The 16,641-nt window shown below is 43.6% G+C and overlaps 1 protein-coding gene across 2 annotated transcripts in view; it reads left to right on the top strand.

Annotated features, from left to right (window-relative positions):
• DOCK2 (dedicator of cytokinesis 2) overlaps positions 1-16,641 on the top strand; it is a 443,384-nt gene that overhangs the window by 363,661 nt on the left and 63,082 nt on the right. For both annotated transcript variants that reach the window (XM_032252751.1, XM_032252750.1), the window contains exons 31-33: positions 5,762-5,862; positions 5,953-6,011; positions 16,217-16,365. In XM_032252751.1, coding sequence (XP_032108642.1) covers positions 5,762-5,862; positions 5,953-6,011; positions 16,217-16,365 — 309 coding nt within the window. The remainder of the gene's footprint in view (positions 1-5,761; positions 5,863-5,952; positions 6,012-16,216; positions 16,366-16,641) is intronic.

Here is a 16,641-nt window from a genome sequence, read left to right as displayed (position 1 = left end):
AAAAAAAAAAAAAAAAAAAAAAAAAAAAAAAAAAAAAAAAAAAAAAATTGGAATCAAGCTAAATGTCTATAAATAGGGAATTTGGTTAAAATTAAAGTACATCCTCATAGCAGAATACAATGTGGCAATAAAAGAGAATGAAGCAGATCTGTATGTGCTAATATAGAAACATTTGCAAGATATATTGGTAAAGAAAAAAGCCAAGTGCAGCAGACTTTTAAAAAAGATGTCTATACATACATTTGTTTATGCATAAAAAAATTCTGAAAGGCTATCCAAGGAATTGTTAGCATTTTCTTCTGGGGAATTAGGCTTGGATTCAAGGTAGGGGATGGAAAATAACTTTCTCCTAGTAAATTTTTTCTTTCATTTTTTTAACTATGTGTGTGTATTACTTTTATAATTTTTTGAGAGCTAATTAAAAGTAACTAAATTCTCAGAATACCCACTAGCAGCATGACTTTGGGTAGTCTTTTACCTTATCTGGACTTTACCTCTGTGCAATACAGTAGTCAGAACAGATGACAAATTTATTCCAGTTCTAACCCTCTATTGTTCTATAATTTCAAAATATTAAATTCCCAATCTGAAATCACCTCATCTCTTCCCCAGGGCAAAGAGACCTGTCGTTTTGCTAAAGAGATACTGTGGCTTCCCCTAATCAGCTGAGCTAGGCACTTAGTAGAAATATCACCAGGCAGTTTGTAATAGGGCAGAAAGAAAAATCTAGGACCCTTTGAAGAATTTCTCTGACAATACAGCAATCGATAAATAAATATTTCCTGGAGCCCAGCTGTATTCAAGTCATTGTGCTGAGCATGGCATTAGAGACACAAATAAATGGAAGACACAGTCTTGTTACTTATGGAGCTTACAAGTGGAGAAGACAGGGCATACAAATACTCCACAACTAACGCTACTGTCAACACCACCATTCCATTTACCGAGCACTTAGTGCCAAGCCTGTAATAGATGCCTCATGCTCATATCATATGATCCTGTAATTCCAACAGTCCATTATGGTAAGTACCATTATTTTGGGTATTTTATAAGTGAGGAAAATGAGGCTCAGAAAGTTCAAGTAACTAGCCAAAGGGAACCCATCTAATAAGCAATAGAACTGGTTTTCACACCCTGGTCTGCAAGGCACTGACACATGTGCTCTTGACCATCAGGCAATGCTGTCATGAGAAATGAATAGAGCACAAGGCCAAGTACAGAATCGTGGACTGACATCCCTGATTTGTGGATGGAGTTGCACACAATGAGTGCTCCTCATATCAGGAAGTGATCAGGCAGACCCAAGGTGCCCTGCAATCTAGACAGGCTTCCTGAAGGAAGCAGGTCTTGAACGCAGCTTGGATGTAAGAATAGGAGACAGTCACTGCAGGTATGAGAACCACTGTGAGCAAAGCCATGGAGACCAAAATTCTCCTGTGATTTCTGTGGAGTCAGAGCAGACCAGCCCAACTAGGTGGGCAGTTTGTTGAAGGAGACAACACTGGAGGCCATGGAAATTGTATGAGACTTTAAAAGCCAGGTGAGTGCATTTGGATCTCATTCTTCGGGAACAAGAGTGAAGAAAGGCTGGGGGCAGAGGCATTCTAAGTATTCAGCGATGTGTAGTTGTGACCACAGCTCAACTCTCAGGGTACTGCACAGAGCCACACACTGTGACAACCTCCTCTGAGTTCCAGAAGTCATTCCATAGAGCCCCATGGGCAGAACTGGGCAGGGGCCATGGGTGAGGTACTTGGATACCATTTGTAATTCACTAAGAAGAGGCACAGCTGTGGCCTCCTGGTTCATAAAGTTCTTCCAGAACAGAAGCCAAAACCAAAACAAAACCAGGTCCACTCCCATGAGAATTGAAAACGTATGTCCACACAGAAATTTGTATAAAAATGTTCGTAGCAGCATAGCGTCAATGCTGTGACTCATAATATTCAAAGACTGGCAAAAACCCAAATGACCATCAGTGGATGAATGGATAAACAAAATGTCTATATTCATATGATAGAATATTATTCAACAAAAAAATGAAGTACTGATCCACACCACAACATGGATGAACCTTGAAAGCATTACGCTAAGTATAAAAAGTCATGCATGAAAGGCCACCTATTGTATGATGTCACTTATATGAGCTGTCAGAATAGGCAAATCCACAGAGACAGACAGTACATTAGTATTAACAGTTTCCAGGCAGTTTGTAGCAGGGCAGAAAGAAAAATCTGGGACCTTTTGAAGAATTTCTGTGACAATACAGCAATCGACAAATATTTTCTGAAGCCCAACTGTATTGAAGTCATTGTGCTGAGCATGGCATTAGGGACACAAATAAATAGAAGACAGGATTTTGGTACTTGTGGAGCTTACAACTGGAGAAGACAGGGCATACAAATACTTCACAACCAGTGCTACCATCAACACCATTGCATTTACTGAGTGCTTGGTGTATGCCAAGCCTGGGGTGGATGCGTCACACTTGCATAGTTTCCAGGGACCAGGTAGGAGAAGGTGTTGGTGTGTTGTTGGGGAGAAGGGGGACTGACTGTTATGGGTAGAGGGTTTCTTTGTTGTTTTTTTTTTTGTTTTGTTTTTTTGAGATGGAGTTTCACTCTTGTTGCCCAGGCTGGAGTGCAATGGTGTGATCTTGGCTCACTGCAACCTCTGCCTCCCAGGTTCAATCAATTCTCCTGCCTCGGCCTCTTGAGTAGCTAGGACTACAGGCATGTGCCACCATCCTTGGCTATTTTTTGTATTTTTAGTAGAGGTGGGTTTCTTCATGTTGATCAGAGTGGTCTCGAACTCCAGACCTCAAGTGATCCACCTGCCTCAGCCTCCCAAAGTGCTGGGATTACAGGTGTGAGCCACCACGCCTGATTGGTTAGAGGGTTTCTTTTGGAATGATGAAAATGGTTGAACCACCTTGTGAATATACTAAAAACTAAATCATACACTTCAAAAAGTGAATTTTAAGGTATATAAATTATGTCTCAGTTTTTTTTTTTTTTTTAATCAGGAAAGTGATGACAGAGAAAACATTTTTTTGAAGAAATCATTCAGGGTGGACTAAAGACTGGCAAGAGGCTCAACCATATTTGACATGTCTTATGTGTTAGGGAGCATTTCTGAAGTCATTCTCACAAGTAATTGTAAATTGACTTGTTTTGTTGGATATCTATTTCCTATTGTACCGTGATTGCTCTTTTGCTGTCCCCTAAAATAAGAGATTTCTGACGTTCATGGAAACTCTCATTTCCATGTCCTGTGGCCATGGTTTTCTGTTTCCCCAGCTTGTTTCAAAGTCTCATCTGAAATATGAGAAGGTATGAGCTCTGGACATAAGCAGACCAAAGCTGCACATTTTCAAAGCAAGGCCCTGGAGAAGCTGCTAAGTCACTTGGGTGCCGGGAGGAAAGGCAGTCTGAGGGGATGTGGACAGGAGACCCAAGCTTAGATATAGCAACCTTAGATAAGCAGGGTTGCTACGGAAACAAGGGGATTTGATTCCAAGTGTTACAGGAACCTTTGGAGGACTTTGAGGAAGGCAGTGGCATGATCTGATATTTTTGTTTGTTTGTTTGTTTGTTTGTTTTTTGAGACGGAATCTCCCTCTGTCAACCAGGCTGGAGTGCAGTGGTGCCATCTTGGTTCACTGAAACCTCCGCCTCCTGGGTTCAAGCGATTTTCCTGCTCAGCCTCCTGACTAGCAGGGGTTACAGATGCATGCCACTATGCCCGGCTGGTTTTTGTATTTTTAGTCGAGACAGGGTTTCACCATGTTGGTCAGGCTGGTCTCGAATGATCTGATGTGTTTAAAACGTTCTTCTGGTCTTTGCATGGAGAGCTGACTTTAAGGGGACCATGAGCCAAGAGACCACTTCACTGCACCCCAGGAGCAGTTTGGTTTTTTGGGACGTGGGTGATAAAGATCCAAGTAAAGAAAAAAGCATTCACTCAACAAAATGTAAGCTGCATGAGACCAGGCATCACTGTGTAACCGCTGCTCTCTCACCACATTGTGGCAATGCCTGGGCACTAAGCAGATGTTCCAGAAATATTTGTTAAATACATCCCCAGCTGAAGACTAACCGTGGTGTGTTAAAAGAGCCTCAAATGTCAGTTGGAAGGTCTGGGTGCAGATCTTAGCTCTGACGTGTGTATAACAAGCTAAGAGACTTCTGCAAAAATACTTAACCTCTCTAAGCTTCAGTCTCCTCATCTATAAGAGAGGAATAAGAAGAGCTGTCAAGTGTTAAGAGATGAAAAGAGGGTGCATAGAAAGTGCCTGGCCCATGGTAAAATTAGAGCGCTTGTTTTGCTTCTTTCGAAGACTGGAACCACAAATCCATTTGAGTCATACTCTGGGCAGCAATGATAATGTTATTTTATCAGTGGAAGAGTTGCCTTTTTTATAGCCTTGGCCATCTGCAAACACCAATGAACATCTGCGAGTTAAGGATGAAGGTCTCCAGGCTGGATGATTTATCTGGCTAATGTTACCCATCCTCTTGCTATATACACTGTTGAGAGGGCCTTAAAGTGGGTGGGCTTTGCTCCACAAGGCTGTCTCCCACCTACTCTTTGCGGGACCTTGGCATCGTGCAACAATTTCCCTTGAGCACCAAGACCCTAGGCTGTATCACTGGCTTTGGCACCGAAGGAACCACTGAAATAAAACCACAACAGCAAAGGCTAGCAGCATTTCTGAGCTCTTACTGTGATTCATGCCTTTAAACACATCATTTTGTGTCATCTTTATTACAGCTTTCTGCAGTGGGTACCAGATTACCTTAGTTTTGCAGAAGGGTTCACCAAGGCGTTGCAAGGAATGCATGGATTGTAGACCCATGGTTTGAATCTACAATCTTTCTGGTTCTGTAGCCTGTATCTAGATTGTCATCAGTGTGGCTAATCTTTTGAGCAGTCACAATGTGCTGACTCCTTTACGTGCTCCATTTTGCTGCAAGCTGGTGGAATGAGTTCTAGAAGGCCTCTCCTGCCATTGAGACCTTCTACTAGCCTCACATATAGCACCAACAGATCAGATACAGGCAAAAATTCTGAGAAGCCTGCATCTCAGCTGGGCCAACAGGGGTTCTAACTGAAATGCGCATCAGAATCACCTGAGTGCTTTTTACCCTGCAGATTTCTAGGTCCCACCCCCAGAGGTTCTGATTCAGTAAGTCTGGGCAGGGGCCAGAGAATTTGTAGCTCTAGCAAGTTCCCAGGTGCTGCTTCTGATGATCTGGGAACCACACTTTGAGACCATCAAACTAAGGGGAAAGAAAACACAAAATATTTTAAGGCAGAATGGATTGCAGGTTGGTTCTCCAAGCTGTCAGGTGAATTAGGTAGGACTTCCAGAGAGGCTGTGCATCCCTGAATTATCTTACCCTTTATCATCCTCTAATTCCGGGGCAGGAAACAGCTCACCAGCTGGGGCAAGTTACATGTCTTTCAAAAAACAAAACAAAGCACAAAAAGGACAAAAATAAAATTCTCCTCCCAAATTCTGTTGTCTGAGAGTGGACGTGGTGGATAGGTTAGCGCCTAGAGAAATCCATCCATCGTCTTCACTTTGGCCAGGATGTTAATTTCAGAGTCAGTGCCAGTTAGAAAATTGCAGTGGGCACAATTAAACTGGTTCTGCCTCTATCTTCTGCCATCTTCATAAATTATTCACGCCACCCAGCACTTATGCCTTCCCGTTTCAGATCCTCTCCATAACTGTTCTCTACTCTTTCATTTACAGCTGTGGAACAACTATTTTCATCTGGCAGTGGCTTTTATCACCCAGGATTCTCTGCAGCTGGAGCAGTTCTCGCACGCCAAGTACAACAAAATCCTGAATAAGTAGGTTGCATTTTTGGATTTCCTGAAGAGGGGGAGGTCCGTGGGATCCTCTGAGATGGTGGCTGAAGCAGAGGCCTTTGTTCCTCCTAGGTACGGGGACATGAGACGTCTCATTGGCTTCTCCATCCGTGATATGTGGTACAAGCTTGGTGAGTAGGCACACACATTTGGATACCCACATCTGCACGCAGCAAACTCCTTCTCAAAGACCATTCATTAGAGGGCCATAGGGGTTTTAGCAGTGGGAGCATGAAATAACAGTTCATTACTGTGTGTACCCCAGCTCTTAATAAGTGCCTGATTATACACTGAATGAAGGGGTGGTGGGCCCCATACCCATACCTACCACCCAACCTGCAAGCAGTTGGGAATATCAAGCTTCTGCTTGATGCCCCCAATGGGTTACAGATTCAAATGCGAATTTATAAGAGGCATCAGGACTGTTATAGGAACTAACATGCTCACACATCACACGAATGCGTGCTGCTGATTGGAGGGTCATTCTGTATCCTGCATAGCATGGTCCACAAAACAGCCTCCAACCTCCTGGACAGAATTGGTTCTCTGAAAGCTGAGAGGGTCTTTTGAGCGGAAAAGTGACCCCAGAAGTTGTCTTTGCCTCGGGGAGCTGCTGGAATCCTGTATGATTACCTGAGTGATACCTGCGGAGGGAAGGATGGAACCAAGGAGACATTTATTGAGAGTCTGAGTCAGGCCTGTGCTAAGAAGATTTTATTTAATCTTCTCTTCCTGCAAGATTGAATTGTTCCCTCATCCTTTTATTGATCAGGAAACTCAGAAAGGGAAGTAACTTGCTTGAAATCAAATAGCTGGAAGCCTCCGAGTGTGATTTTGATTCCACAAGGACAGAGGCCATAAACCTTGCTCCTAGCCTGAATCCTCATTCATAAATATTTGCTGCAAAGATGGATGGATGAATGGATGGATAGACAGTAATGAATTTTTTATTTTTCTGCTCCCTCCTTGATGCTCTGATGCCAAATTGTTCTGCCGTGGGTGTGGCTGCTGAATTTCCTATAAATGCTAACTGTGCCCATCTCTTGGATTTAATTTTTATTCCCTCTCCAGACTATGCTTCTTGCTTCCCCAGACCTCTTATTGTCTGCCAGTTCCCATGAGTTTTTTAGGCAGCAGTTGCATGCCGTTTCCAGCAAGTTCTATCCACTGTGGGGGAAGCATAGCACAGTGGATAGACGATCAGTCTGGGTTCTGTGGTTGCTGGTAGCATCAGACTTAAGCTAAGAGCAGTACATGCTAGATAACAAGGTGGCTACAGGTTGGCTCCCAATGCCTAAGGCAAAGCCAAGGACCCAAGCCCAGAGCAGACTGCCACATCTTTGCTTTGGGCCTTGCTCTGACATTTACATGCTACAAGGCCTAAAACAAGGGGACTTAGCATTACCAGGCCTAAGTTGGGGAAATAAGTACCCTCACAGAGTGTTTATGAGGGTCATAAGAGCACCAGCTGGGGTAACTGGAGCCATGGAGGCCACCACACCCACATCAGAATTTTTCTCATTATTGTCATCCTTGCTGCATCGGGCTGGAACCTAATTTTTCTGTTCTTCCTGGTCTCTACTCTCTAAGACGCCAGTAGCATCCTCCCTAGTTGTGACAATAGAAAAAGTCTCCAGACACTGCCAAATGTCCCCTGGGTACCATCTCTGCCCTGTTTTTCTAGAAAGGCATGTCTTACTCAGTCTATCTTTTGTTTCTCCACTGTGAGTAAGGACTGGGATATAGGAAATAATTGATGTTTTATTTACCATTGCTTTGCAATGGGAGGGGAATGGGGAAACATCATGCAAGCATAGGCCCAGACGGCAGCCGGCACCTGGCCTCACGGTCAGGAACAGGAGAAGGAGTAAGGGCTTGCAGCAAAGTGAAGATGGCATGCCCATGCAGAGAAAACAAGACGGTCACTATCGCTGTTTCTCTCCAGTTAATTCCTGTGCTACTGAAGTGCAATCCCAATGTTGTCATACCTTTCAGTTTTTCAAAAGAAGCCAGGAGACTGGGTTTTTCAATGTATTTTTCAATTTATGAATACTAATGATAACTAATTGAAAGTTTTCAAAACATCAGATGTGCCCAACACAGGATGGACCTAGATTCAGTTCACTTCCTAGTTTGTATTCTTTGCTCTACAACAGCAGAGGCTGGATAACGCTGTGGCGGGCTTCCTTTCCCAGCTCTACACCCCAGGCATTGCCAGAATCGCAAAACAGGGATCTGGGCTTTGTTTGTTTCAGGTCCTTCCACATGGCCTGCTCTTTTCTGAATGTCCTTCATTGCCATTGTTTTGCACACAGAAGATTTTATTTAGATATAGATTATGTTTTGGCAGGCATTCCTGCGCTCCCAAGTATGCTGATGAATGAAAAGTTGTTACCAAATATTCCACCTGCTTAGAATCACAGAACATTGGAGCTGGAAGGGCTCTTCAGAGATCATATTGTCCAGCATTTTTCAAACATTTATTTTTAACTGAGGACCAATAAAAAAATTATCATGCTTAATAAGTAAATTGGATGAAAGCAGGGCTATTGTAATTGAAGTGACATGGGAGACCGAGAGCCCATTATAACAGGTTGCTCTTGAACTTCCCTTGTAGAGGGCTTTCTAGGGGGAAGTCCTGGGCACTGCAGAGAATAGCTGGAAGCAACTGATTGATCCAATCCACTATTTTACCAATGAGGAAACTGAGGTCCAGAGAGAAGGTGTTTGTACAGATCATGTAGTGGGTTAGAGGCAAAAACTGGACAAGCACCTTGGCCAGAGTGCTTTCTCTGAAGCATCACAAACTCCCTGCTGTTAGCAAAAATCTGTAGGATGAATTAATGCAATTAAAAGATATATCTATCAGGGGTTGAGGTTTGATTGCAAAAAAGAGGCATTGACTGTGGCTGCCTTAATCAGAGAAGGTATTTATTAGAAGGGCAAGAGGAGCTAAGAACCAGGCTTCTCTTCTTCCTGGCTACCTGAATCCAGGATTCAGTTTTTTAGGGTTGCAATTTGCTCAATTAACAATGCCTTGTAGCAGGTAACAGCCAAGTGTCCCAAGTTTGTACCACGAGAATCAGCAGAAACATATCTGTTGGGGGTACAAGAAAGTATGTTTTTCCGATTAAAAGAAAAAAAAAGAAAAAAAAAAAGGAGGCAGAGAGAGGACAGATTCAATGAACAAAACACATTTTTGCCCATAGCGCTCTCCACTCTTCTTTCTGGAAAAGGACAATATGGCTAGAAGGACAGTAGCCATCTGAAAGCCATGCGGACAAAACTCACATTCCGAGGATGAACAAGCAGCTCTGGACTGGCCATCTTTTTTTTTTTTTTTGGATGCAGTCTGCTTTGTCACCCAGGCTGGAGTGCAGTGGTGCGATCTTGGCTCACTGCCACCTCCGCCTCCCAGGTTCAAATGATTCTCCTGCTTCAGCCTCCAGAGTACCTGGGATTACAGGGACATGCCACCATGCACAGCTAATTTTTTTGTGTATTTTTAGTAGAGATAGGCTTACACCGTGTTAGCCAGGATGGTCTCTGTCTCCTGACCTCAAAATCTGCCTGCCTCGGCCTCCCAAAGTGCTGAGATTTCAGGCGTGAACCACTGAGCCCAGCCTGGACTGGCCATCTTTTGGCTGCTTGTTAAACAAGAAAATTAAATCTTCAGTTTAGTCGTGGTAGTTAGATTTCTGCTGCATTCCTAACTGATACATCATCTAATTCGATCTTGCTGATTTTATAGGTAAAATTGCCAAGTGAGGCCACGAGAAATACAAGGACATTCCCAAGGTCAAAAACAAGTCATTGACTGAATTGAGGCCAAAATAGCCTGTCTCTTGATCCCAAGTGCAATGTTTTACCAATAATTTTTTTTCAAAGTGTATGCAAATTATTGCAAAGGGTGTGAAATAACCAATGGTCTACATTTTTCAAAGACTACTGATAATGAGTAAATCATAGTGCATGTTAGTTTTTTAAATTTTGTTTTAAGGCCAGAAGCAATCAGGGCATCATCATGATGATCGTCAGTATCATCATCTTCTTCTTCTCATCAAGAACAACTTGAGCAACCCTGTGATTATAAGTTAGCTAATTGCAAAGCTATAATCTCAGGCTTGAGGATTATTTAACATTCTTCAAGGGAAAGTCTAGACAAATTGTGTGTGAGTGTTGTTTGGGGAAAGGAGGTATGGGCAGGGAGGTCTTCATGGGGAGAAGGACGACATGTTGCTAAGGAGCCAGTCACTCAGGGGTTAATGCCATTTGTTGTTTAGTATCCTGGGCCAATGCCAAATGGAATGTACTTTTCCCAATAGTGTAGCATCATACCATTTGATTTCTGCTTGGCATGAAGCAATGCACATTTTGCTCAAATGACTTTGCACTTAACCCTCCCACATTTACTTGGGTTAACACTGAGCTGCTGTGTTAACAGTCATTGTAGGAAAGAAAGATACATTCCAGCGCCTGGTGTCTCAGCCTCCCATATGGGGAGGTCTCTCCTGGCCGAACCTTAAGAGCAATTTAGCCAATACTTTTTAAGCCTCTACAGAGCACCCAGCTCAGTGCAAAACTCCAGGGAATGGAACGATCTAGTTGGGAAAAGTGGCAAAGTGAAATGTGTAGTGGGGACCCAGGAGTTCAGGCAAAAGGGATGTAAGTGAGGACTCTAAGAATGGTTCCATGTGGGGAAATGGCTTCTGAATTGGAAGGAGGACCATGTCACGACTGAGGAAAGACAGGGAAAGGGCAGGAGTTCCAGGGGAGCAATGAGCCCAAGCAAACATGGCTTCCTGGGGTTGGGGATAGGCTGCTGGCATTAAATAGGAAATGGAATTAGTGTGACCATCCATTCGTTTACTCATTCATTTAATAACCAACATCGAACACTGTGGTAGGCTCCCCAAAGATGTCCATGTCCTAATCCCTGGAACCTGTGAAATATGCTACCTGACACAGCAAAGGCAACATTCAGGTGTGATTAAGTTGCGGATCTTGAAGATGGTGAGTGTCTTGGGCTATCCAGGTGGGCTCAATAAAATTACAGAACCCTTATAAGTGAAAAACGGAAGCTGGAGAAAATCGGAGTCAGAAATTTAAAGAAGCTGCGTTTCTGGCTTTAAAGATGGAGAAAGGGGCCGCAAGCCAAGGAATACAGGGAGCCTCTAGAGGCTGGAAAAGTAGCTGGAAAAGGCAAGGAAACAGATTCTTCCTTAGAGCCTCCAGAAGGAGCTCAGTCTTGCCCAGACCTTGATTTAGCCCCGTGCAACCCCTTTCAGACCTCTAACCTCCAGAAAGGTCATAAAATAAACATGTATTGTTTTAATTTACTAAGTTTGTGGTGATTTATAACAACAGCCATAGAAAACTAACACGCACATCCTCTACATGCCAGGCACTATGCCAGTAGCTGAGGTTAAAAACCCAAATCATGTTAGAGACACAGCCCCTGACCTCATGGACTGGTGCTCGTTGCACTAAGTAGTTACATACTAATTGCAGCATGATTTAACGATAGCTGTGAAGGAGAAATAGCTGTAGAAGGAAAATTGGGACACCCAGAGAATCAGTGACAGACTTTTGCTTAGTGAATAAGCCAAGGATGGCCTCTGTGAGGAAGAGCCAGAACCCCTGAGCTCGAAGCAGTGCTGCTCTTTAGAAATGGAACATAAGCCTCCTAATTATGAATGCTTTAGGTCTATATTTTTCAAAAATTAGTAAAGTTGATTTTAACAATACATTTATTTCACCCCACATTCTAAAGTGTTATACTAACGTGTAATGAATATCAAATGTTACTAAGGGTTTTTCCCCCCTTTTTGGGTATCTGGTGGATTTTTTACACTTACAGCACATTTCCAATGGACTAGCCACATTTCATGTGTTCAAAAGACTTATATGGCTCGTAGCTTCTGTACTGAATAGCGCAGCCCTAGAAAATGAGAAAGGGTTTACTTGCAGAGACACATGTCGGGTAGAGTTTGGAGTGGGGTACAGGAGAGGGAAGGAAGAGGAGCTCTTTGGCAGAAGAAGGCCCAAGGGGGGAAGAGCAGGGTGTGTTGGAGGAGTGGGAGGCAGACAGATGGATGGAGGGTGGGCAGATGAGAGGCACAAGATGGGTATGGAGAGGGAGGGAGCCCAGGCCCAGAAAGACCCGCAGCATTTTATCCTGAGAGCAATGAAAGTCATAGGGAAAAAAAGCTATGAATAAACATGATCCAATGGGGGCTTTTCAAACATCTTTGAGGACAGATGAGAAAATATTTCAATGAGACAGAGAGGAGTGGGGGGTTGTGAATGTCAGCCATGGTAGGGAAGATAAATCTGTCTGACCCTTTTCCCGGTTCAGCTGTTTGCTTTAAAAGTGAACAAACAAAATGACCAGCCTGAAAATTTCCATGCAAAGCTTCAGGGAGCTCCATGAGGTTAGACCTTGTCTTTTCATATTGCTTAATCTAAAGCTCGGCATAGAGCTGAACCCAAAGTACTAACCAGCAGCAGCAGCCACGGCAGCAGCAGCACCAACACTTACTGAGCTTTTACAATGCGCCAGACACTGTGCAGGGCCCTTGTTTGCACAAACTCTTAAGCTTCGACAACTCTACCAGGCAGATGTTATTATCTTCGTTTTACAGATGAGATTGTGGAGGTTCAGGGAGGGTAAATGACAAGCACAATGCCACACAGCCAGGGAGTGGCAGTGGCAGGACCTGATCCAGGCTGTCAGACTCAGAGGCTCCATGGGGCCTGGAGGGAAGCTGAGGCTGGGCAAGTCCTGAATAATGAGGAGAGAATTGATTGCGTGTCTCAGAGCATTGCCAGGAGGGAGCTTTTCCAAGCCTAAGACAGAGGAGCAGAGATCTGTGGATCTGTGTTTTTTCTTCCCCCTTTGAACTGATTGAGTGATTTTTAAAAAAAAATTAGCTCAGCTTTATTTCAAAGTCCCCAGGAGGCTTGCTGTACTCTGAAATCCAGGGAGTCATAACTTGCCCTCATCCCTGTTCATTGCAGGGTCTGTGCTAGTCTTTAGAGAGACCCTTCTGTCCCATGTGAACCTCAGAAGGTCACGGCTTGCCCGACTTTATTCTCAGTAAGGTTGACAAAGGCCTCCCTTCCTCCCTCCCTCCTTTTTCTCTTCCCTCCCTCCTTCCTTCCTTCCTTTCTTCCTTTCCTCCTTTCCTCCTTTCTTTCTTCCCTCCTTCCTTCCTTCCTTCCTTCCCTCCTTCCTTCCTTCCTTTCCTCCTTCCCTCCTTTCTTTCCCTCCTTTCTTTCTTCCTTCCTTCCCTTCCTCCTTCCTTTCTTCCTTCTTTCCTTCCTTTCACCCTTCCTTTCTCCCCTCCCTTCCTGCTCCCTCCTCCTTCCTTCTTGTTTCTTTCAAGCTCATCATCTCAGCAAGTGCCCTCAGACCTTTGCATTCCACCCTGCAGTCCACTCCTGGGAAGACAGTTGGAGGAGGCCGTTGTACAGATTATAAACCAAGACCGGAGAACATGAGACCCCTTTCCACGCACACACCTGAGCTCTTTCTGTGTTCTGGTTGCCACCAGATCCTCTCCCAAAGCCTGTGTAATTTGGCATTTGGATTTTTCCTGCTGGCTTATTGGCATTTTAATAGCCGGTTCTAATTGGTATCTGTTTCCAGTGAAGTTCAGCTTCAGTTACAGGAGAAAGACCCTCTTACTAAGTGCCCTTCCTTGCCTTTTCTTGAACACAGCAGGAGGTGTGCCTCATGCATAAGCACTTTTTTCCCCAAATGAGTTTGTATTCAATTAGCCACAAATATGTTCTATGTGCATCTACATATGTAAATATACGCAAACACATACACATTTGGATTATTTGAACACAAAATCCAATGTGCTGAAATTCCATTTTTATGTAAATGAATAAAATTTCTTTGGGGAGCATTGTAAGGGCCATTGGGTCACACCGTATTTGGAGATCACCATTTCTCTCTCCGCTTTCCCTATTCTGCCAAATATGTCAACTGACTGTAAAGAATTCAGATCAAAAGTATTTGAGAAATCCCAGGTCTACAGCATGTCTGCCCTTTATTTTAAACCATCTTAAATTTATCTTTATCATGCCCAATGCCCTCCAGTATTCTAAAAGCCTTTGTTGCATAAGCAATTTCTCCATTCCGTAGTGGCTTATCTGACAGTTTCCCATTTACCTTCTACCTATTTTTGCACTCGACTTTGAATTTTAAAACCCCACTGTGGTTTGAAAAAGACTTAAAGGATCTTGAAGGACGAAATCTGAAACCTAGATTAGCAATTACTATAAACCTTCCAGAAAGTAAGTTGTTATTGTTTTCTAATTGGGTCAAAGCGAAGACCTGAGGCTTAAGTGTCATCCAAATGCATCATGTGATGAAGCTGATATCCTGGAAAAGTGACTTCACTTTTCACTCAACTCTGCCTGACTCCACCGTTTCATTCTCACTAACTGAGGATAAGGATATTCCTAGGATGATGCCTTTTTTTTTTTAATCTGAATCCCGGGCAACTACTCCAACATTAAGCCTCATTTAGGTTGAAAGAAAATTCATTTTCTTACTGCTTTCTCTCTCAGTTCTTTTTCTGAGCTTTAATCAAAAGCAGCTGTGCCAGGCCACACGCCATACCACGCGAGTTTCTGTACCCTGAGGCACTCTCTGCCCCAGGCAAGGACCACAAATGTTCATCCTGACAGTAAAAGCAGGGTGGGCTCCGAAACTCAGAGGAGAAGGAGGCAGCAGCTGATGAAATATAGAGTGTGTTAGCTTCAGCGATGGGGTTGCTTGAACATGCTGACCCTCACTTCCCAGGAAATCCCTGCAATTCCTAAGTGCTCCTCTTTATCCCCGATCTGCCACTTCTGATGCGTATTTTCTGAAGATTCTGCTCAGTCCTACTCAATGAGACCACCCTTTGTGGTTCATTTTGACCAAACATCACAAAGATAATATTAATAGCTAATGCTGTAGAAAGTGGGCTGCGTGCCAAGCATTGTCCTGGGCAATTGCTAAACAATCACCCATTTATTCTTTGATTCTTCACAACAACCTTACAAGATAAGTGCTGTTATTGTTCCAAGGTACAGAGGAGGACACCGGGGCCCTGAGAGGTGAGACAAACTTGCTCAACATTACACAGCTATAGTTGAGAGCGGAGTCAGTTTACATATGCAGGCCATCTAGCTCCAGATTTGATGCCCTTAACCACTGGACAACACCGCCCCTGCCAGTGGCACTGATTCTTCTGGGCTCTGTGCTAAGTACATGCGGACATATTTTTACAAGATCTTCTTAACAGCTGGGCATCGCTATTGCATTTTTAAGAGACACATAAATTTAAGCCCCACAGCCAGGGAATGTAGGAGCTAGACAAATTTATTTTCTCATTCAGCAGATATTCACTGATCATCTAATAAGTCCTATGCTCAATGCTGTAGACACAATGAGGAGAACAGACATGGTCTTTAGTGATTCGACACATAAAGACATCATTTCAAAACTGGCAAAACATAAAGAGGCAGTGCAAGGTATCTTTTCTAGCTAAGGGTGGGAGGTGGTGTAGGGAGGGGGCTTTTCCCCTGGAGGAAGAATTGTTTAAGCTAAGATAGCACCTATCTAGGGGAAGTTACGTTGTAATGGGTAGTGGGTTAGGGAGCAGACAGAGAAAAGTATTCTCAACAAAGGAGTGTTATGTGCACAAACCTTGCTGTGGGGGAAGCAAGGTGAAATTGTGACATTTGAGCCACCCCAGCTAGGCTAGAATGCCAGGGGCGAGGGGAGAGGATGGAGGGAATGCCTTGAAATGAGGCAGGAGAGACAAGAAGTCGTGGTTCACCTGACCCTCAAGCTACGTTTTAAATCTCCCTGTTCCACCGACCACACTATTATAGCGGGCTCTGAGTCTAAAAGTTTGCTTTTCTCATTTCATAAAGCAGTTGGTAAAAGCCCATTTAAAAAATCTCAGCAACACGGCATGTGTTGCAGACAGACATAATTTCAAATGTGCCTGTGCTTTGCCCTGTCTAACATATTCCATCATGGGCCTATTTGCGGAGCAGATGATGCAGGTGAAAACCCTTGTAAACAGTGACGTGCTTTCCACACGCCCGCCCGTGTTATTAGCCTTAATAATGGGGCTTGTTTTGGATAATGCACGTGCTCTAATGGGAGTTAATATATGTTAAGTGTTCAAAACGGTGCCTGGCTCGTGGTAAACAACTATATAAGTGTTAACTATTGTTGTTATTATTATGTCTCGCTTTTTGTCTTTCGCAAGACTTGGTCCAGGGAGGATCTGTTTTATGTATTCATGTTCCTCTTTTCTTTCAGGTCAGAACAAAATCTGCTTCATCCCAGGCATGGTGGGACCTATATTAGAGATGACACTTATCCCTGAGGCTGAGCTGCGGAAAGCCACCATACCAATCTTCTTCGACATGATGCTGTGTGAATATCAAAGAAGTGGGGATTTCAAAAAGGTAAAAAATGAGGCCGGAAACTCATGCCAGCATCCCTAATCCCCAGCCCATTTCCCCATAATGATATCCTCATTCCATCTCCCTGAGCTTCATTGAGAGGCTCCGTGGCAGGATAGGGAGATTTATTCATGGGCTCAGAATGAGCTGGCAGATCAGATTTGGTCAGTATTCTATCACAGGTTTCCATCCGAGGACAAGATTAAAATGCACTTTCTTGTTGTGTATTTGCTTAGTTTCTTTCTCAGAAGGCTAAGAACCCCGCGTCTCTAGCTAATG

The sequence above is a fragment of the Sapajus apella genome, unplaced genomic scaffold (genome assembly GCF_009761245.1).
Source record: "Sapajus apella isolate SASKATOON/1434 unplaced genomic scaffold, GSC_monkey_1.0 scaffold79, whole genome shotgun sequence".
Classification (NCBI taxonomy): Eukaryota; Metazoa; Chordata; class Mammalia; order Primates; family Cebidae; genus Sapajus; species Sapajus apella.
The sequence above is the reverse complement of the archived record's forward strand: the minus strand, read 5'-3'. Positions and strand labels throughout refer to the sequence as shown.